The 17,750-nt window shown below is 37.4% G+C and overlaps 1 protein-coding gene across 4 annotated transcripts in view; it reads left to right on the top strand.

Moving 5' to 3' along the window:
- LOC113113020 (calcium uptake protein 1, mitochondrial) overlaps positions 1–17,750 on the top strand; it is a 56,796-nt gene that overhangs the window by 36,756 nt on the left and 2,290 nt on the right. For 2 of the 4 annotated variants that reach the window (XM_026279119.1, XM_026279120.1), the window contains exons 7-13: positions 4,985–4,990; positions 5,849–5,963; positions 6,679–6,761; positions 8,126–8,326; positions 13,529–13,666; positions 14,563–14,671; positions 17,648–17,737. In XM_026279119.1, coding sequence (XP_026134904.1) covers positions 4,985–4,990; positions 5,849–5,963; positions 6,679–6,761; positions 8,126–8,326; positions 13,529–13,666; positions 14,563–14,671; positions 17,648–17,737 — 742 coding nt within the window. The remainder of the gene's footprint in view (positions 1–4,984; positions 4,991–5,848; positions 5,964–6,678; positions 6,762–8,125; positions 8,327–13,528; positions 13,667–14,562; positions 14,672–17,647; positions 17,738–17,750) is intronic. The other 2 variants (XM_026279122.1, XM_026279121.1) reach the window with 1 other exon arrangement.

The following is a 17,750-nucleotide window of genomic DNA, read 5'->3' as shown; positions in this document are numbered from 1 at the left end:
GCCATTACTTCTGAAAATAATCTGAACACAAATGTATCACCTGTAAAAAGATGATGGTTTCTGGTTTGGCAAGCAATCCGATTTATTGTTGATCTAAATTACTATTTGTGGGGCTTGTGTATAAACTGCAGCAGATTATAATTAATCATCTCAAGAACATGTTGATTAGAAATACCTGAATCAAACTCTGTAAGAATTCAGACCATTTTGACCAATTATTTTAAGTATATCCCAATATGTGTCTACTCCTTCTGTAATGTCTCAGGAGGAGAAGACACAGTTTAGTGTTCTTCATTTTAGATTCACCACCAACACTTTTAGCACATTTGTGTTTACCTCCATTACATTGCAATAAAAAAGATGCGAGCTGCTCTCTCAAGGCAATTTATTTGGAAACAAGCAGCTATGAGAAATGTATTAGACTTTTAGTGTGAGCAGGTGCATGCTAAAATGCAATTCATTTTCAGATCATCAATACCATTTCATTTCTACACATTTGGACAGACTGCTTTCAAACCAATAGCAAATCATATCAAGTTTGGAAAACCACTTTTACACCAAGCTCTGGTGTCAAATGGACTTGAGCTTAGTTTTAGCAGCATTCATTGTAAAGTGTGGGTTGATCAAGATCTGAGACTTCACACCGACATTCATCTCTGAGATCTGAGCTCTGGAACTAAAGCAGCAGAAGTATTGATAAATTGTAACAACTTTGTTAATTTACAGTGCTACAGAACAGCCGACATTACACACACAGTACGATGTCTGGATCTAGCACAAAGCAGTGTTGGTTGTTGTTGCCATATCTCCATTCAGGCAGTTGGCAGAATAAAGCTTCCTGTGTTTTGGGAAACCAGCATCTGTGAAGTGTTTCCAAAAGTCCCACAGAGACACAGAATGATCCTGCTTTCAGTGATACCTGCATACGGCAAACTGCTGCACAGATCTCTCTCGAAATATCAGAGGGGGAACAAGAAGAAAAGAAGTTGAATACAAGAGCAAAAAACAAAAACACACACCCACAATAATAATGGGCCTACTTCAACCATATTTTTTAAATGTGAAAACAGCAGTTAAGAAAGCATCTGATCATAGCAATTTGTGGATTTGCTTTCACAAGTTCACCAAGTTTATTTATATAAAGGTTTATACAATACAGCGCTTTATAAAACATGGATTGTTTCAATGCACTTTTACAGGGATAAAACGAAATAAAATTCCACTAAGAAGCAAACGGATAAATTCTGCTTTAAAGTAGCTCTAAAAAAACTATATTATCAGGTCAGTTCAGTGTTGATTCAGTTGATTTATGTAAAGATAATTACCATATTTTCTGGACTATAAGTCACACTTTTTTTCATAGTTTGGCTGGTCCTGCGACTTATAGTCAGGTGCGACTTATTTATCAAAATTAATTTGACATGAACCAAGAGAAATGAACTAAGAGACATGAACCAAGAGAAAACATTACCGTCTCCAGCCGCGAGAGTGTTCTTGGTTCTAAATAAATGCGACTTATAGTCCAGTGGGACTTATATATGTTTTTTTACTCGTCATTACATATTTTTGGACTGATGCGGCTTATACTCAGGTGCGACTTATAGTCCGAAAAATACGGTAATTATATAATGAGTTCAGTCAGCTGTAAAGCAGCCCTGTAAAAAAAGTGATGGAATTCAGAAATTCATTCAAGACAAGTAATTTATGTAAATAACAGTTTATTGATTTGAAACTGCTTAAATATTACAAAGGAAAAACAAGTGTCAGTGTCACAAAGTTAAATTATAATAAAAATATATATAAACGATAAAATAAAGCAGCTCTTCGGTGTGTTTTTAAATCTTCCACACCTCAATGGTCTGAACAGAAGAAATGAACCAGAGAAGATTTCAATGCTAAAGGTGGCAGAGCACACCTGCAGAACCTATAACATAATCGCTGTGGACCAGCGGTAGTTCAGAGCCGTTTTCAAGCCGGACTGAACTTTTCAGGAAACTTTTCTTTAGCTAGCTATTACGAACCACTGAAACGAACTCCACACAAACTTGGTTTTGGCCAGATTTCATTCGAAATGTCATTAAAGCAGTTTGTTCTTAGATTTAGGTTGATGTGTATCAGTGCCTTATTATGCCTCAATCAATTCTGCTGCTCTTCATCTAGTGAGAACGTGTCCTGTGGACAGAACAAAAACAGGGGTTAAAAATGTTCCAAGAGCTCTATTTTAAACATATTTTAACTAACAAGTACATTTGAAGAACTGCTGAAGTACTAACAGAGGACTGTGCTCAAGGATCTGCTCAATCTTACTTGGACAGACCAGTCGTTTCTGATGAAAGAATTAATTCTCCAGTGACAAAGAGCAGAATAGAGTCAGAGATGCACGCATTGAACAAAACACCGGTATTTCAGCGATGACTCATCTGAATGCCTCTGATTGGCCATTGCATTCATGAGCTCAACAGAATCGTGTGTGATTGGTTATAATGCACAGCACTGTAAAAACACGTCTGTCTCTGCCTCCGCGTCAGCCAGCGCACACAGATTTGAATTGAGCAGTTAGTGATGTGCCGCACACCCATGTGATTGAATCATTTATTAAAATATGATTCGGCAATTTATGTCTTCTGGAAGCTGCTTTTCAAATTTGAAATGGCATGGGTTTAGTTTAAGTTTAGTGCTTCTGCAGAACCTTTAGCTGTCAGATACTTGTATTAAACTGCCTCATGGGTGAGAGAAAGAAAAAAAGAAAAGTAAATTAGCTCAGAAAACATGGACAGAGCACTTCATACAGTTTGAAAATGTGAAACAGTGTGATGGTACACACTAGAGAGCACATCAAATCAAACACTGAGCTGCCAACAATTTGAAATGTACTCCAGCAGTGATTGAATTTATATGGTTAGAAATATTAAAAATGCTCCAGGGGGCAAAAATGTTTTACACATTTTTACACTAATGCCAAGAATTGAAAACAAATTTGAAGCGGCCTGAAAACTCAGGCCCAGTTTGATATGAGCACCAACTAGAGTTGTGCGAGCTCTGAATACATCTCCACGTTCTCTGGCTGAATGCTTCTGTCCTTATTTTTTCCCACAACCCACATCCTTTTTCATTTTCCTCTACAGAGACCGTCTGGGAAGGTTCTCCCCGCAGTCTTTCCTCGCTCTCCTTTCTCGTTGTGTCTCCACACAAAGAGTTTAGCATAGTGTGAACACACATCCTGCTGAGCACCTTTTCTCAGTGTTGTCACGATATCTAAAGTTGTCATGATATCTATGCTGGTGAAATTCCACTGAAATGTCATCGTTTTATTTTTTTATTCAGATTGTGAATACTGAATTGAGTTACCTGGTGTTACTGATACTGTAGAAAGACTTGTTTTAGTACATTGTCATGCCGACTTGGTACTAAAGTGTCAGTGCGTTTGACATCCCTACTACTAACGTTGAATAAGACTGTGTCTCTGGAGTGTCTCTGAAGGTAACGTCAGGGACACAATTAGCCCAGAGCTTATTAGCCCCTCTTCACACACACACACACACACACATACACACACACATACACACACACACACACACACAATTTGCTTCCGTCAGCTTCTACTGCAGCACGGGCCTGTTCCTACTCCGACCAGTTTCAGAGCTGGTATAAAAATAACCAGTGTTCACCTTGTCCCCAGTGCACACACTTGAACCTCATTGTGAACCATAGTGGACATTAATGATTGCCCTCTTTCAATCCCATAATCCACCTCAATAACAAGTGTACGGCAGATGTACACTGAATGGCTAGCTGATAGAGAATACCTTTAAATTTTAAACGAAGCGTCGAATGAACCCTTGCATCTTGCTGCAAGATGTTGTCGACAGCACTTCCGGGGCCCTTGTTTTCATTCGTTGATTCAGTTGACTATATTGAGTATAATGTATGGAGTAGTGTATAAGAATAAAGGGGGTGATTTCAGATACAGCCTGGGTGGTTGCTATGGCCTTGCTAAGTTATCCTAGATAAGTAATACCACATCTCACCTCAACACACAATTTGAGGTACCATTCATGTCCACAGCAAAAGTGGTGCTGGTTTTATTTGTAAAGGGCAAAATAAACGGCGAACAGAACCGGTTGATTGTATATTATCCTACATATTACATGGCTACTTATCAAATAAAGAAATGGACATAAAATGCTGATATAAATAGACTCAATACTGATTATAGTGTTTGAAGTGAGTAGTGTTTTGTTGGTCATGTGATTTCAACATGGCTGCCACCAGGAGGGCAGACCACCTCATGTAGCATTAATCCGCTTTAATTACGCCATTGATGTGAAACTTCCTCTGATGTGAGTGGTAATGATTTAAATATTTTGGTTAAAATTACTTTTTGTGTATTAAGATAAAGTGAGTATTTAGTTGGTCGTGTGATTTCAATATGAAATTGAATCGAAATTGTTTTATTGTGAGGAGAAAGAGAACCGAGTTATACGACATGCGTAAACTATGAAGGAAAGTTGCCTCGGGTTAAAGGTCAGTCGTGTAGTATCATTAAAAAATATTTCACAGAAATTTGAGACTAATGATTTAGAAATGATCATTACAATAATTAGGGTTAGAGGTCCGTTTAGATCCTGAGTAATAGCAGTGGCGATGCTAGCATTAGCAAACATTGCTTGGAAGAGTTTCAGAGGGAAATCTCATGTCCTAATTTTGATTAACTGATGTTAACGTCACGATGGAAGCATGTAACGTGTTATCGGCTTGTATCATGTTGTCACAGAGAGAGTGTGTGTTCAGTGGGAAAGTGTGTGTGGGATGTTGCATAAATTTGTGTTTGTGTGTTGGCATGACGTGAAAAGGGCTGGATCTGGGTGTATGCAATGGTGTGTTTATACACTTATGGTGTGGTGGGCCTGATTGACTGTGCAATGGTCAGGTTGTTTTCTTACGTTCTTTCTTCCCCTCTACTCACTGATGGGATCCACCCCAGACAGAGGTAACAAGATGCATCAGCAGAAGCTGAGCTCTGGCATGCTATGTGTCTATGTGTATATGTGTGTGTACTTTCACATTTGGGGGTTCTGATTCTTTCTATGTCTCTATGCCAAAAACAGGTAGAAAACTGTGTTCACACCAGTGGAGTCACCTTCGTTCATGCTCATAAAATGTGAACCAGTTTACTGCAGAAATGTCAAATACTGTGTTCTCTTGCGATTTGTGAAGCAAAGTCAGTGATTGTAGCACTTACTGTGTTCTACAATATAGATGCATCTCAAAACTTAGTAAGTTGCCTAAGTAGACAGCTTTTTTTTTTACATCATAGGCACATATATCACATGCTGTTTAGGTGTCAACTCCCTTGATTTGAACATTTGAACACACACTTGATCCTGACAATGTTGACAACATCCTTGATTTGGTGCAATACGTCTTTTATGTCTGTTTAGGTAGGAAACACTCTTGATTTGAGCATTTAAATACTCATATAAAGCTCAAAAATGTTGTTTAGGTAAGCAACCCTATTGATTTCCCCGCCTTGATTTCATAGTCTGAACATGCTCAATGTCCAAAAATGCTGTCTAGGAAGGCAGCTCACTTTGTTTTAAAACACAGCCTATCGTATGCTCTATAAGTGACACTTGTGAAATGTCTGTTTTAACACCCTTTTCATGTTGTTTTATTTCTGCTTGTTTCTTGTATGACTGCATCACTTGCATGATTGTGCTGTGTCAGTGTTAGCATGCTAGTTCCTTTATCTGCTCTCAGCTCTTAAACGGGACTCAGGTGCTCCAAAAGGTGTTCAACAAAAGCATTGCTGACTCTTTCTCCTCTGTTTCTCTGTGGGATCCTGTAGAAGATCTCCCAGGACAGAGAGAGGTTTGCAGATGAGGACAGCATTTTCTACACACTGGGGGAATGTGGACTCATCTCTTTCTCTGACTACATCTTCCTCACAACAGTCCTTTCCAGTAAGTGTCTCGAGTGTGTTTTGTGTATTTATGTTTTGCTAGCTTTTATGACAGTGTTGTTGGGCTCAATATTGATGCCTATAGGTGTGGATGCAGCATCATGTTTTTGCAGCAAATGTTTTCGCTTACTGTTGCCATTATAGAAGTTACTTTATTCACAGGCTGTTTATCACCTGGTAGTTTATTCCACAACTAGAAGTTTACAATTATAATGGGAGTTTATGAAGATTAAGTGAGTAGTATTGGCTCATGTGATTTCAACATGGCTGCCACCATGACGGTGTACCACACGTATGTAGGATTAAACCGCTTTTATTAAGCAAGCTGAACTTTTACTTGATGTAGACATTGCTTTTATGTATCATTCCAAAATGTTAGCTCTGGAGAATGTTCCCACTCTTCCAAAAACAAAATATCTTTAAAAAAAAACATGCACAAATAGTACAAAAACTTTCTTGTACTAAACCAATGTTTTGTAACTAATGATATAAGTTCCACAATGTACCTGACCTAAATACTTTCCAAAGTATTGCTGCTACATGTAAATTAATAGGTCAATAATAATTACCACTACAGAATTACAGAAGAACCTTAAAAAAAGTAAGTGAAACAAATTTCTGATAAATTGTGTAATATTTTTAAACCGAAACATGTGTTAGTGAAAGTAAATTGTCATAATTTTAAGTTGCAAACTCGTTTTTTCGTCTCTTTGCAGCTCCTCAAAGGAACTTTGAAATCGCCTTCAAGATGTTTGACTTAAATGGAGATGGAGAGGTCGACCTTGAGGAGTTTGAACAGGTAGGTGAACACAAAGACCTTTAAAGGTTCAGATGAACACATTTCATTAGTATACTCTCAGGGGGAAAATAGTTTTCCTTGAGGGGTGCAACAGCTTTTCATTGTGGCAGTACCCTTAAAGGCACTGTGGTGCTTTTTTCTGACAGTGTTGTGGCTGTTTGTGTATTTCGGTTGCACATCTTTTCAGCTGTTTGTTTTGATTATGTTTGCCCCTACGGCCACATTTGCCTTTCATTTGTAAAGTCACTATGAGTCATTCACCTGGTAGTATTCGGTCTTTCTCTTTTGCAAAGCTTTCTGGATAAACACAGTGCCCACTGGTAAACACACTGTATGTGCCTCGGCCAAGAAAATATATTAAAAACATCAAAGGGAATATATTTAATACTCTTGTTTGTGAATGTGGATCTCCAGTAGTCAGTCTATAGATCTACAGCTAAATAAGACAACTGAGGTGAGGGTCAAAACAAAGTATATTGGCCCGGGTTTTAAGAAGTTCAGTAAGAAATGAAAAACAAAATTGAAACTTTACAATGTAGAAAAGTCCTGAAAAGGCTAGTCTCTTGGGACCAGCTTAGGGCAGCACATGACCAGTTTAAAAATCCCAAAGACTTTCATTGGGGGGTTTATATTTGTACAGTGGTGTATTTAAGCTGTCTATTGCTATAGCAAATCTTAACAACTCCCTATTTAAACCAACCTGAGCATTTTTCTAAGGCTATAGACTTTTTTTTTTTTTTTTACTGAATTAACTGGTTTTAGATGGTTTTTGATAGATGAGCTGGGTTTAAGTGGTTTTAAGGTTTTTTTTATGAGCTGGTTTTACTTGGTTTAGCTTGTTTTTTTGTTTTTTTTTTCTTGATTTTCTTTATTTATTTATTCATGTTAGTACTAAGTTAAATAATTATTAAAATGTTGATCATGCTAGAATCATGGTAGCAACATGTTAATCATGTTACGGACATGCTAGCAACATAAAAATCATAAGAACATGTTAGCAACATATTAATTATGCAAGGAACATGTAAGCAACATGCTAATCATGGTATAAACAATTTGCTAACAACATGCATTTAATGCCAAAACATGCTAGAAACATGCTAGCAACATGGTAATCATACTAAAGACATAATAATCATGCCTCTCCATCTCTTTTGCTGCATTACTCTCTCTCTCTCTCTCTCTCTCTCTCTCTCTTCTCTCTACTGATATTCAGTGTGGAGTGTGTTCTGGTCCATGTGGAGCTACTCATTGGTGGTTGAGGCGATTCCTCCTCCCCTTAAAACATTTTAAGAGTATTTGCAGAAGAGTGCTACATTAATGTAATGAGTCATTCACATGAGTTATTATTTCTGTTTTTCCAGGTTCAGAGTATCATCCGTTCTCAGACCAGTATGGGCATGAGACACAGAGATCGCTCCACCACAGGAAACACTCTGAAAACAGGAGGCTGCAGTTCAGCCCTCACCACCTACTTTTTCGGGGCCGACCTGAAGGGCAAGCTCACCATTGGCAGTTTCCTGGAGTTCCAGAGGAAACTGCAGCACGATGTGCTAAAGCTTGAGGTATGGCACAGAATTCGAGGAAGATGGAGAAGTGTAGATTACATATGAGAGATAACAGAAAAATAAACGGAGGTTGAAAGTTGTCAGCTACTGTTACCAGTGAAAGCTCAGACTCGTGCATAATTTACTACTGAAACCTCCCTTCCAGGACAGCACGCACTATTATGTGTGAAATACAGAGACATTAAACCTAATTTAGTGTTTTGAGAAGAGAGAATCTTGGTATTGTCCACTTTCAAGGCATCACGAGTTCACGTTTTACTGCAGAAGCTGACAAACGCCCTTGTTTTTGCACAGAAGCCGATAAGTCCATTTTGGCGAATCATCACGCTGTATTTCCGATCAGGTGACAAAGCTGCTTTCATTTTTAACCCTTGTGCGGACCTCATTTGGGAGTCACACTCAGGGTCTTCAGGGGTCATAAGTGACCGGACACCTAAAATGTAACTTTTTTGCCCCCCAGTAAAATCAGTGGAATATATTTTTATTCAATAATATTTTTTTCTTTTTTCTTTTGTATTTTGAGAAAATTTTAAGGTATTAATTCATATTTATGCAATAATTATGAACAATTTTTCTCATAGAAAATAGTACATAATTTTTTTTCTAATTTTTCTAAATTATTTTCGAATTAATGTTGTATTTCAGATTAAACCAGAGACTAGGCCTTTCAAATACATTTTTTTTGAAGATTTTTTAGCGCCACCTGGTCAGAGCAAAGAAAGAAAAACATGTAAGTGCATGGTGCAACCACTTATTACCAGTATAGGAATCTATAGAGAGGCTTGTGAATTCCCTTATTGTTTTTAGACATAATTGCTTACTCATATTAAGTAGTGGACTTGAATATATATTAATACATTCTAAAGAGTACTTTTTGTATATTTTTTTATATTTCTTCTGTTATAAATAATGATTTCATGCATTATTTGCATTAAAGTTTTTGCATTATGATTGCAATCAAACCTGAACATATTGTTCAGTGGCACAGAGCTCCTGCAAAAAAATAAAAAATAAGAATCCTCAGAATGGTTCAAAGGACCAAGTCTGAGTTTCTAAGTGCACTGACAAACCCAAGAGGCAGCGCTTGCTTCTCATCGCTGTTTTACAGACAGCAGGTCATAGGTGTGTGCGTGTGTGCGCGCGTGTGTGTGTGTGTATGTGATTATTTAGAGTGTCATACCTTCACTGCTGTTAGATTTTCTCTGCATTATTACTGAATTATTGAATGGATTTCACATTCTCAAAACTTTGCTCTGTGTTACAGACACAGTAGTTCATAGGTGTCTATGTGTAAGTATGTGTGTGTGTGTGTGTTTGTGTGTGTGTGTGTGCATCTGTGTGTGATTGGATGTGTCAATATCACACTCTTGATGTTTTATAGTGTTATCCCTTCACTGCTGTGCACTTTTTTTCAGTTTTGTGATCGATTTGTAGATTGTGTACACAAATATTCTCTGAATTGTTGTATTTTTGTCTATTTCCCATTCATTTCCTATGGACGGTCATTTTTGACCGAAGACCATGAGTGTTACTATTTTTTTTACGCCCACTTAGACTGTTCGAATCATGCCCTCAATTTTTTTGTATGTTCACACCCCAAATGCCATGAAAGTCACCGCATTTCATATCATTCCGATGAAGCTGTGATTTTTAACATTTCAAAACGTAAAATATTCCGGTCAGAAATGACCGAAGACCGCACAAGGAAGACGTGCTAACTGAGAGGAGTTTCGTCAAAGCTGACTAAAAGTGATCAAGGATGGATAATTTCAGTGAACTTGATGAATCTGTGATATCTTCTTCAGGGCGAAAAAGGAAAATAAAAGCCTAAACATCTTTCACAGAGCCTTGTAAAAGCACACAATGATGAGGGAAAAGCTCAGTGTATTGCCTGTAATCACATCCATACAGTTTATATTCATAACAAGAACTTTTGTCAGGCAAAATGAAGACAGTGGAAGCAATCAAAAACAACAAAAAGAGAAATGATATATAAGTGCTATAACAAGTCTCAGTTAGGTTAACACAGTACACGTAGCATGGGATTTTAAATAATATAATAAATAAAAAGAAAACAGAATAAAAAAATAAAAAATAAAAGAATAGAGCAAGCTAGTTAGAGGTCTTTACACACACACACACATACATATACAATTGCATAATAAATGAAAAGAAAATAGAATACAAAAAGATTAGAAAGGTAGTTAGATTTTTTAAAGAATAGAATTAGAATAGTGAGTGTTAAAGTTAGAGGGTCAAATATAGATGGAAGAGATGGGTTTTAAGCAGATTCTTGAAGATGGCTAAGGACTCAGCTGCTCGGATTGAGTTGGGAAGGTCATTCCACCAGAAGGGAACATTTTAATTTAAAAGTCTGTAAAAGTGACTTTGTGCTTCTTTGGAATGGCACAATCAAGTGACGTTCACTTGCAGAACGCAAGCTTCTAGAGGGCACATAAGTCTGAAGTAACGAATTTAGGTAAATGGGTGCAGAGCCAGTGGTAGTTTTGTAGGCAAACATCAATGTCTTGAATTTTGAGATGTGGAGTTATCTGCTTTTGCTATAAAACAAACTTAAAAAAACCTTTTGAACCAGTGAACTTCAACTGTAGTTTGATTGATGTAATCGTTTCTTGCAAATGAACTCTGCGCATACACACACACACACACACACACATATATATATACTGTATATATATATATATATATATATATATATATATATATATATACACACACAGGATTTAAAATGAACTTTTTCTCTCACTGGCCAATTAATCTAAATTATCATCACATATCTTTTATCTTTTGTACGTTAAATTAGTAAAACAATAAACTGTGTGCCTAAATAATATATTTTAATATTAATAATGCATGAAATAAACTTTAAAGGAGAAAGATGTAAACTGCATCTCTCATTCGAACTCGCTTGCTCCTGCACTCTCTTCTAGCTTGTCGTTTCTCTGCATTGGATTATGAGACGTAGTGCTTCAGCAAGTGTACATCGGTTGTACACTCGAAATTAGAGAGGATTGTGGATATAATGTAGCGAATTCATGTAGGGTATGAACTCTTTCGCTCACTCGGACAGCACTACAAAAGGGTCAACACCTGATATAGTGTACTATGTAGGGGATAGGGAGTGGTTTTCGGACACAGCTTGAGTCACATTGACAGCTGGATGCTTTGTCCATATAAGGATTTCCTCTTTACTTCTATAAGGAGTTCTATTACTTCTGTGGTGCATATGTGGAGTTTCTGCACAAGAGCACCCTCTGGTGTACAGTATGAATGAAACAGACATACATGTGTTTATAGCGCTCAATAATGGGCAGTAAAAATAGGGAAAAATCTCAAAAGTAATATGATAATCCACTTTGCAGTGTGCAAAAGTGTACAGGAGTTGTTGTTTTTTTCATTATTATTAATATTAGTTTTAAAATGCATTTTAAATCTAAGTTGAACCAAAAACCATAGTTAAAAACCAGAGGTATGTATTGAACCATAATCAACAGATATGTCTGTGACTCTCCAGAGCGCAAACACAGAGAGACCGATTTTTCATTATTTCCCTTATCTGTCAACCTGTTCTTTAGATGTCTAAAGTCAACCGTGGTACATATCCAAAACAATTTGCTTTGTAAAAAATACAAAAATAAATAAATACAGACCAAAAGAAAGAAAGCTGGCTGGTAATGTAAAGGTCAGTGAGGGTTTGAGAGGCATTGGCAGGATTTGTGTGAGTGACACTGGATGTGATGTAACTTCCTCGGGGACGGACAGAGTGTCAGTGCTTCACATCCCCTGACACAGACACTGGGAGATCTCTGTCTGACTCTCTCTTTATCTGCTCTTTGAGATGTGCTGAGGCTGCAGCTCCTCAATCTCACCCACCTTCTGTCTGTTAACAGCTCCCACTCACAGGACAGTCTCATTTCCAGACTGAGCTTCTGAACCTGAGATTAGAGACGAGCCTTTCCTATCTCACAGCCTGACAGTCACTAATAATCAAGTTAAAAGTGTTTAGACCGGAGCTGTGTGTCCCTTGTGAAATAACTCAACCCTAGCTGAAAAAAGCCATCCATCATAAAACTACTCCACGCGGCTCAGACTGGAAGCTGGAGATTACAGTTTATATATTTTTAAAATCAATATTGTTCCTACACTAATATATTGCTTCGCTTCTGAAGGTCTTTATTAACACCCTGGAGCAGTGTGGAGTAGTTTTATGATGGATGGATGCACTTTTTTCGGCTTCAAAAACAGGGGCACCATTCACTGCCATAATACAGCTTGGAAGAGTCAGGACATTTTTAAATATAACTCAGATTGGATTCGTCGGAAAGAGGAAGGTCAGATACACCTAGTAAATGTCATTTACCATTTTTACCAAATTTATTCCCACCTCTTTATGAAACCGTTTGTTTCTCTCAGACTGGTCCCTCAAATCACTTTGTAATCAGAACTTAGTCTTAGATTATTAAAGCGTCTTAGATGATAAAGAAGAGAACTCAGTGATGGGCATGAATTTTGAATTCCATGCCAACTTTAAAATTGTCATTTCAATCAGTTTTGGACTTAATGTAATGTTATTGTTTACATTTTAGGTTTAATTTTAAATGAATAAAGTCCTCCAGACCTGATCTCCAGGTCAAAACATAATGTTATATATTTTTCAAAACAATAGATCATGTTTATTATTTTTGCTTAATTATGACTTGTGAGCTAAGCACATCCAGCACATCTATACCTCTGCCTACCCACTCACCACGTATTAAAAGTGACATACGTGCAACAACTATTAATATACTCACCATAAAAGTGCATCTGAAGCTGATAGCTGTGTTTGAGAAACTGACCCAAATTGAAGTTATTTTCACCTTGGTTTTCAATGCCAGTTAATTTTTTAAACCTGGCACGTTCATGATGGACATTTTTATTTTCAGTTAATCTAATAGTCAAACTCTAATGCATTCCAACCACAGAGAGCTGTTCGACTTTTGCTGTCAGCTACATTACATCCTCCAGTCCTCTATGACCTGCCACAGCTGTGTCCACGCTTAAGTATTCAGTTGAACGTGAAGTGTAAATGATATTGACCAGCTGAGCACAAGATTCACTTCTGAAGCCGTTATTCACTAATCCTTCTCTGTGTGTGTGTGTGTGTGTGTGTGTGTGTGTGTGTGTGTGTGTGTGTAGTTTGAGAGGAATGATCCGGTGGACGGCAGGATCACAGAGAAGCAGTTTGGAGGAATGCTGCTGGCCTACAGTGGAGTTCAGTCTCGCAAACTCAAACAGATGCAGAAGAACCTCAAGAGGATGTTCAAGGATGCTCAGGTGGGCCACCTGCCAGTCCGAAAGCGTGTGTGTTTGTGAAGTGCCACAATATCCTCACCCACAACCTTTATTAATCTCCAGAACACAAATGATATTTTTAAAGAAAACCAAGAGCTCTTAAACTTCCAATTTAAAGCGCCACCATTATACACGAACACATTCAGACTGATGTGTTTAGGCGTTGCATCATCCTTTTTAATGTTTTTTGAACGCCCTGCTATGAACATTGTGTTTGAAACACTGTGTTCAATTAAAAATAACTAATTAAAGTAACATTTAAAATCATGCTTAACGCCCCACCACCCCCTGAAGGCTCAAGGAATACTTCAATCCTCATTATTTGACATTAATATACAGCAGGAGTCCGTAACCTTTTTGACCTGAAGTGGCGTTTTTAATTTTTCTTGTTAATCTTTTCTGCCCCAGTATTCGTTTGGTGTCATTAGATGATCACAGAGGTGAATCAATCAGCAGTAGGTCAAATCATCATTTGAGAAGTAACACATTATAGCAGGATTCAGAGTTTAAACGGCTCCGTACTGAAATGTTTCACAGTACATGTGTGCGAGCTTTGCACCAGGCGTATTTATTAGCATGAGAGCACTTCAACACAAATTTGAAGGGTGTTTTCTCAATAGGGCTGTTTAATGCGTGTCTCTCAAACGCTCTCATTCTGTAATTGTATCCTCTTATTAAGAGGATGTTAAAACTATATTTATAGGCTCTATGCAACACTATGCATGCTGAGCAAACACGGCATGCTTTTCTCGGCTCTAATGGAGAGCTAATGTCAGGTCGCTCTCTCAACGGTCTTGAGTGACCAGATGTGTCACAAACTAATTGCATTAAATGAATGTGAATCATTTTATCCTTCTCAATTTCTCTTTCTCTCACAGGGCATCACGTTTGAAGAAGTGGAGAACTTCTTCACCTTCCTGAAGAACGTGAATGACGTTGACACCGCGTTGAGTTTCTATCACATGGCCGGCGCCTCTATAGATAAAGGTACGAATACATGAGCCCTCAGACGGTTCCTTGTGAACGTTTAGTTTGGAAGCAGAGTGAAGTTGTGTTGCAGTCGAGCCGTCAGTTTGGTGTGAGAGATACTTCAGAGGGCAGTTGGTGGGCAATGCTGTCTGACGGAGTCTGCTACAAGAATGACTCTGCAATGCAAGAGTTCCCAGGATGTTGCATCACCTGTTCCTGTTCTCCTCGCTCTCGCTCACCCCCTCTCCGCAGCTGGCGCTCTTCCCAGCAGTGCTTTAGGAGTCGTCTCTCCCGCTGGCTCTTCACATGCACACAGTCCTCTCTCTCTGTCACCTGGACATATTCAGGCCATGCAGAAAGTCTCTTAAATATCATTAGATGTCCTTCTCGTTTAAGAACAATCACTTTTCCAGTCCTTCAGCCTGTGTTTGGTTTCTGTTCAGGGTTATAGTTTTTTACAGACGGTTTACAATGTGTTTTGCTCGTGCAATGCTAGCTGGCGTGATGATAAGATCAGTATGGCTTTGCTACAGTGTTCTGGGTTAGAGAGTGCATTAGTGCCTGCACACTTTTTTATTCTGGAAGGATCTTCCTTTCCCGGAGCGATTTTTAAAAGGTTTTTGTTAATGAGTAACAAGCCATGAACAAAACCAACCGACTAAAGGAGAATCACAACAGGAAAAACTCTGATTTGAAGCAAAGCAATATTTGAAAATTTGGACAAAAAGACTTGATGGCTTTAACGAGCAAAAGAACTGCCATCCCATGAAGCATTGCAAATAACAAAATAACAGCAAAATAGAAATGTAAAACTATTGATTTAACGTTGTCTGTTATAACTGTAGGATCTATGTATTTTACATACACATATTTTAGTATTTTGAGAGCATATGGAGACAGCTTGTTTGTTGGCGGAGCTAAAGATCTCTAGGTGCACTTTATGATTGATGGATTTTTTTTGTACAGCTTCATTGGTAATGTGTTTAGATTTTTTTATACCACATATTACACTATTAATCAAAATTATAAAAAAAAAAAAATGTTTTTGAACTAATGACTAGACAAAAAATTAACTAAAAACTAAAATTAACTAAAGCACATACAGTCAGCTCACAACAGATCTGTTTTTGAATTATTGTAAAAAAAAAATATAGTAATTCCCTATGGAGAAAAAATGAATGGAGTTTTAACCTGTTGTGATCAATTTGCAATTGGTTGAAGTGAAATAAAGGTTTTATCTGACCCGAAGTGTCTGTAATATATTCTGGTCTCCAGATATGGTTTTAGCTATCTGCTTCAGAACGAGTCTAGGGTTTATTTTATTTTTTACCCAGTTTATCTTTCCAAAAGCTGCACATATGGCACAAGTTATCAATAACATGTAAAGGTGCAGACTTATTTCCAAAAGCAATCATAAATCATTAGTTGTCAGTGACAGTTGTTGATCTGAGGTCAAATAAACATGTGGTACAGGCTCTTCACTGCGTACATCCACACTCTTCCTCACAGATCTTCTCTCACCATCGATTCCTCTCGCTGTTGGATTGTAACTCCGTGTCTGTTTCATTTCTCTGTCCATCTCACTGATCTCTAGCCCATAATATCCAGACACTTTGAATCACTGACCCTAAGAAGACAAAAGAGGCTTTTTATCAGCCTGTCATCTTCAGAATCGCTCTGTTTCTGGTCTGTATTCTGATCTCAAGGCCGTGTCTGTCAGGCTGACTGTGAGGGATGCTTTTTGGCTTGTCTGGTGTCTCCCTCACCCTTCCTGTTCCTGTGTCCACTATGAATGACCTTCTTTTATGTTCCCAACAGGCCGTTTTCTCACTCTTTCACTATCAGAGATGTGCAGAACTACATATAGTCACAATTGTAAACCGAATTGTTCATAATAGTAGGTTTTCTTGAGGTTGTTGTACTTGATCTTTGATGATAATTGAAGGTATTGAAGGTAAGATTTGTTTTATATTTAAACTAACTTCGTTCCTCCACCCAGTAAGCTTGCTCTTCTAATTTTCATTCTAACTGAAATGTAAGCGAAATACAGGAACTTAAATACAGAAAAGAAGAATAGTGGCAATACTTAAAGAATAAATATATACATGGCACAAAATCTAATTTAATGTTGTTTTATTATTATTACTTTTATATAAGCAACTTAAATAGCATTTTATCAGTTCATACGATGAACCCTTGACTTTAGTGTTGATAGCTCATTATTATTATATTAATGTTAGTATTTTAGTGTTATAGTATGTATTCATATTTTGAATTTGCTCCTATTTTTATCATTTGTTTTATTTTCATTTTCGGTTTTAGTAACTTGATGTGCTTTTGTGGTTTTAATCATTTTAAATCAATCTATTTAATACTATATTTTTTATTTTATTTTTTAAAGTTTTTTTTCAGTTTTAGTCATTAAATTTTTTTCCTAAACCTATTTTCAGTTACTTGTCAAGGCAGCAGAATTTTTTTTTTTTTTAAAGTTAGGTTAGTTTTAGTTTTAGGTTAATAACAACAACAACACTGGATTTTTAAATTTTAAATAATGTATAGTCTATTTATATTTTATATAGTGTTTTAAACAAAATATAGTTTATCCTTTTTGTATTAAAAATAATTGAGACTGAATTGATACGTTGAATGCTGCCTTAGAATTATGGAAAGCTAATAATTCTATCGGCAAAGTTTTGGACTGTCGGGAGCTTGTCTATCATACACTAAAATGCTGCTAACAGCATCAACTCAGGTTTTGGAATAGAGCTAAAATGTCCCACTTCCTGACATTTTGTACGGATTAATATACATTTTTTTCCTCTAAAGTCCGTTAATTAGAGATGGACACACCACCTCGTCCTCGACTTGATCTGTATCCTCCTCTTGTGTGCTCTTGTTCTGTCTGGTCCAGTGTGACACCAGTGATCAAGCTCAGACACACTGTTGGTGCAGCTCCAGTTCCCTCTTCATTCATCGCTCTTCTTCTCTCCACAGCCACCATGAAGCAGGTGGCCCGCACCGTGGCCAAGGTAGAGCTGTCTGACCACGTGTGTGACGTGGTGTTTGCCCTCTTCGACTGTGACGGTGAGTGTGTGTG

The sequence above is a fragment of the Carassius auratus genome, chromosome 13, assembly GCF_003368295.1.
Source record: "Carassius auratus strain Wakin chromosome 13, ASM336829v1, whole genome shotgun sequence".
Classification (NCBI taxonomy): domain Eukaryota; kingdom Metazoa; phylum Chordata; class Actinopteri; order Cypriniformes; family Cyprinidae; genus Carassius; species Carassius auratus.
Note: the sequence above shows the minus strand (reverse complement) of the source record. Positions and strands in the feature narration are given on the sequence as shown.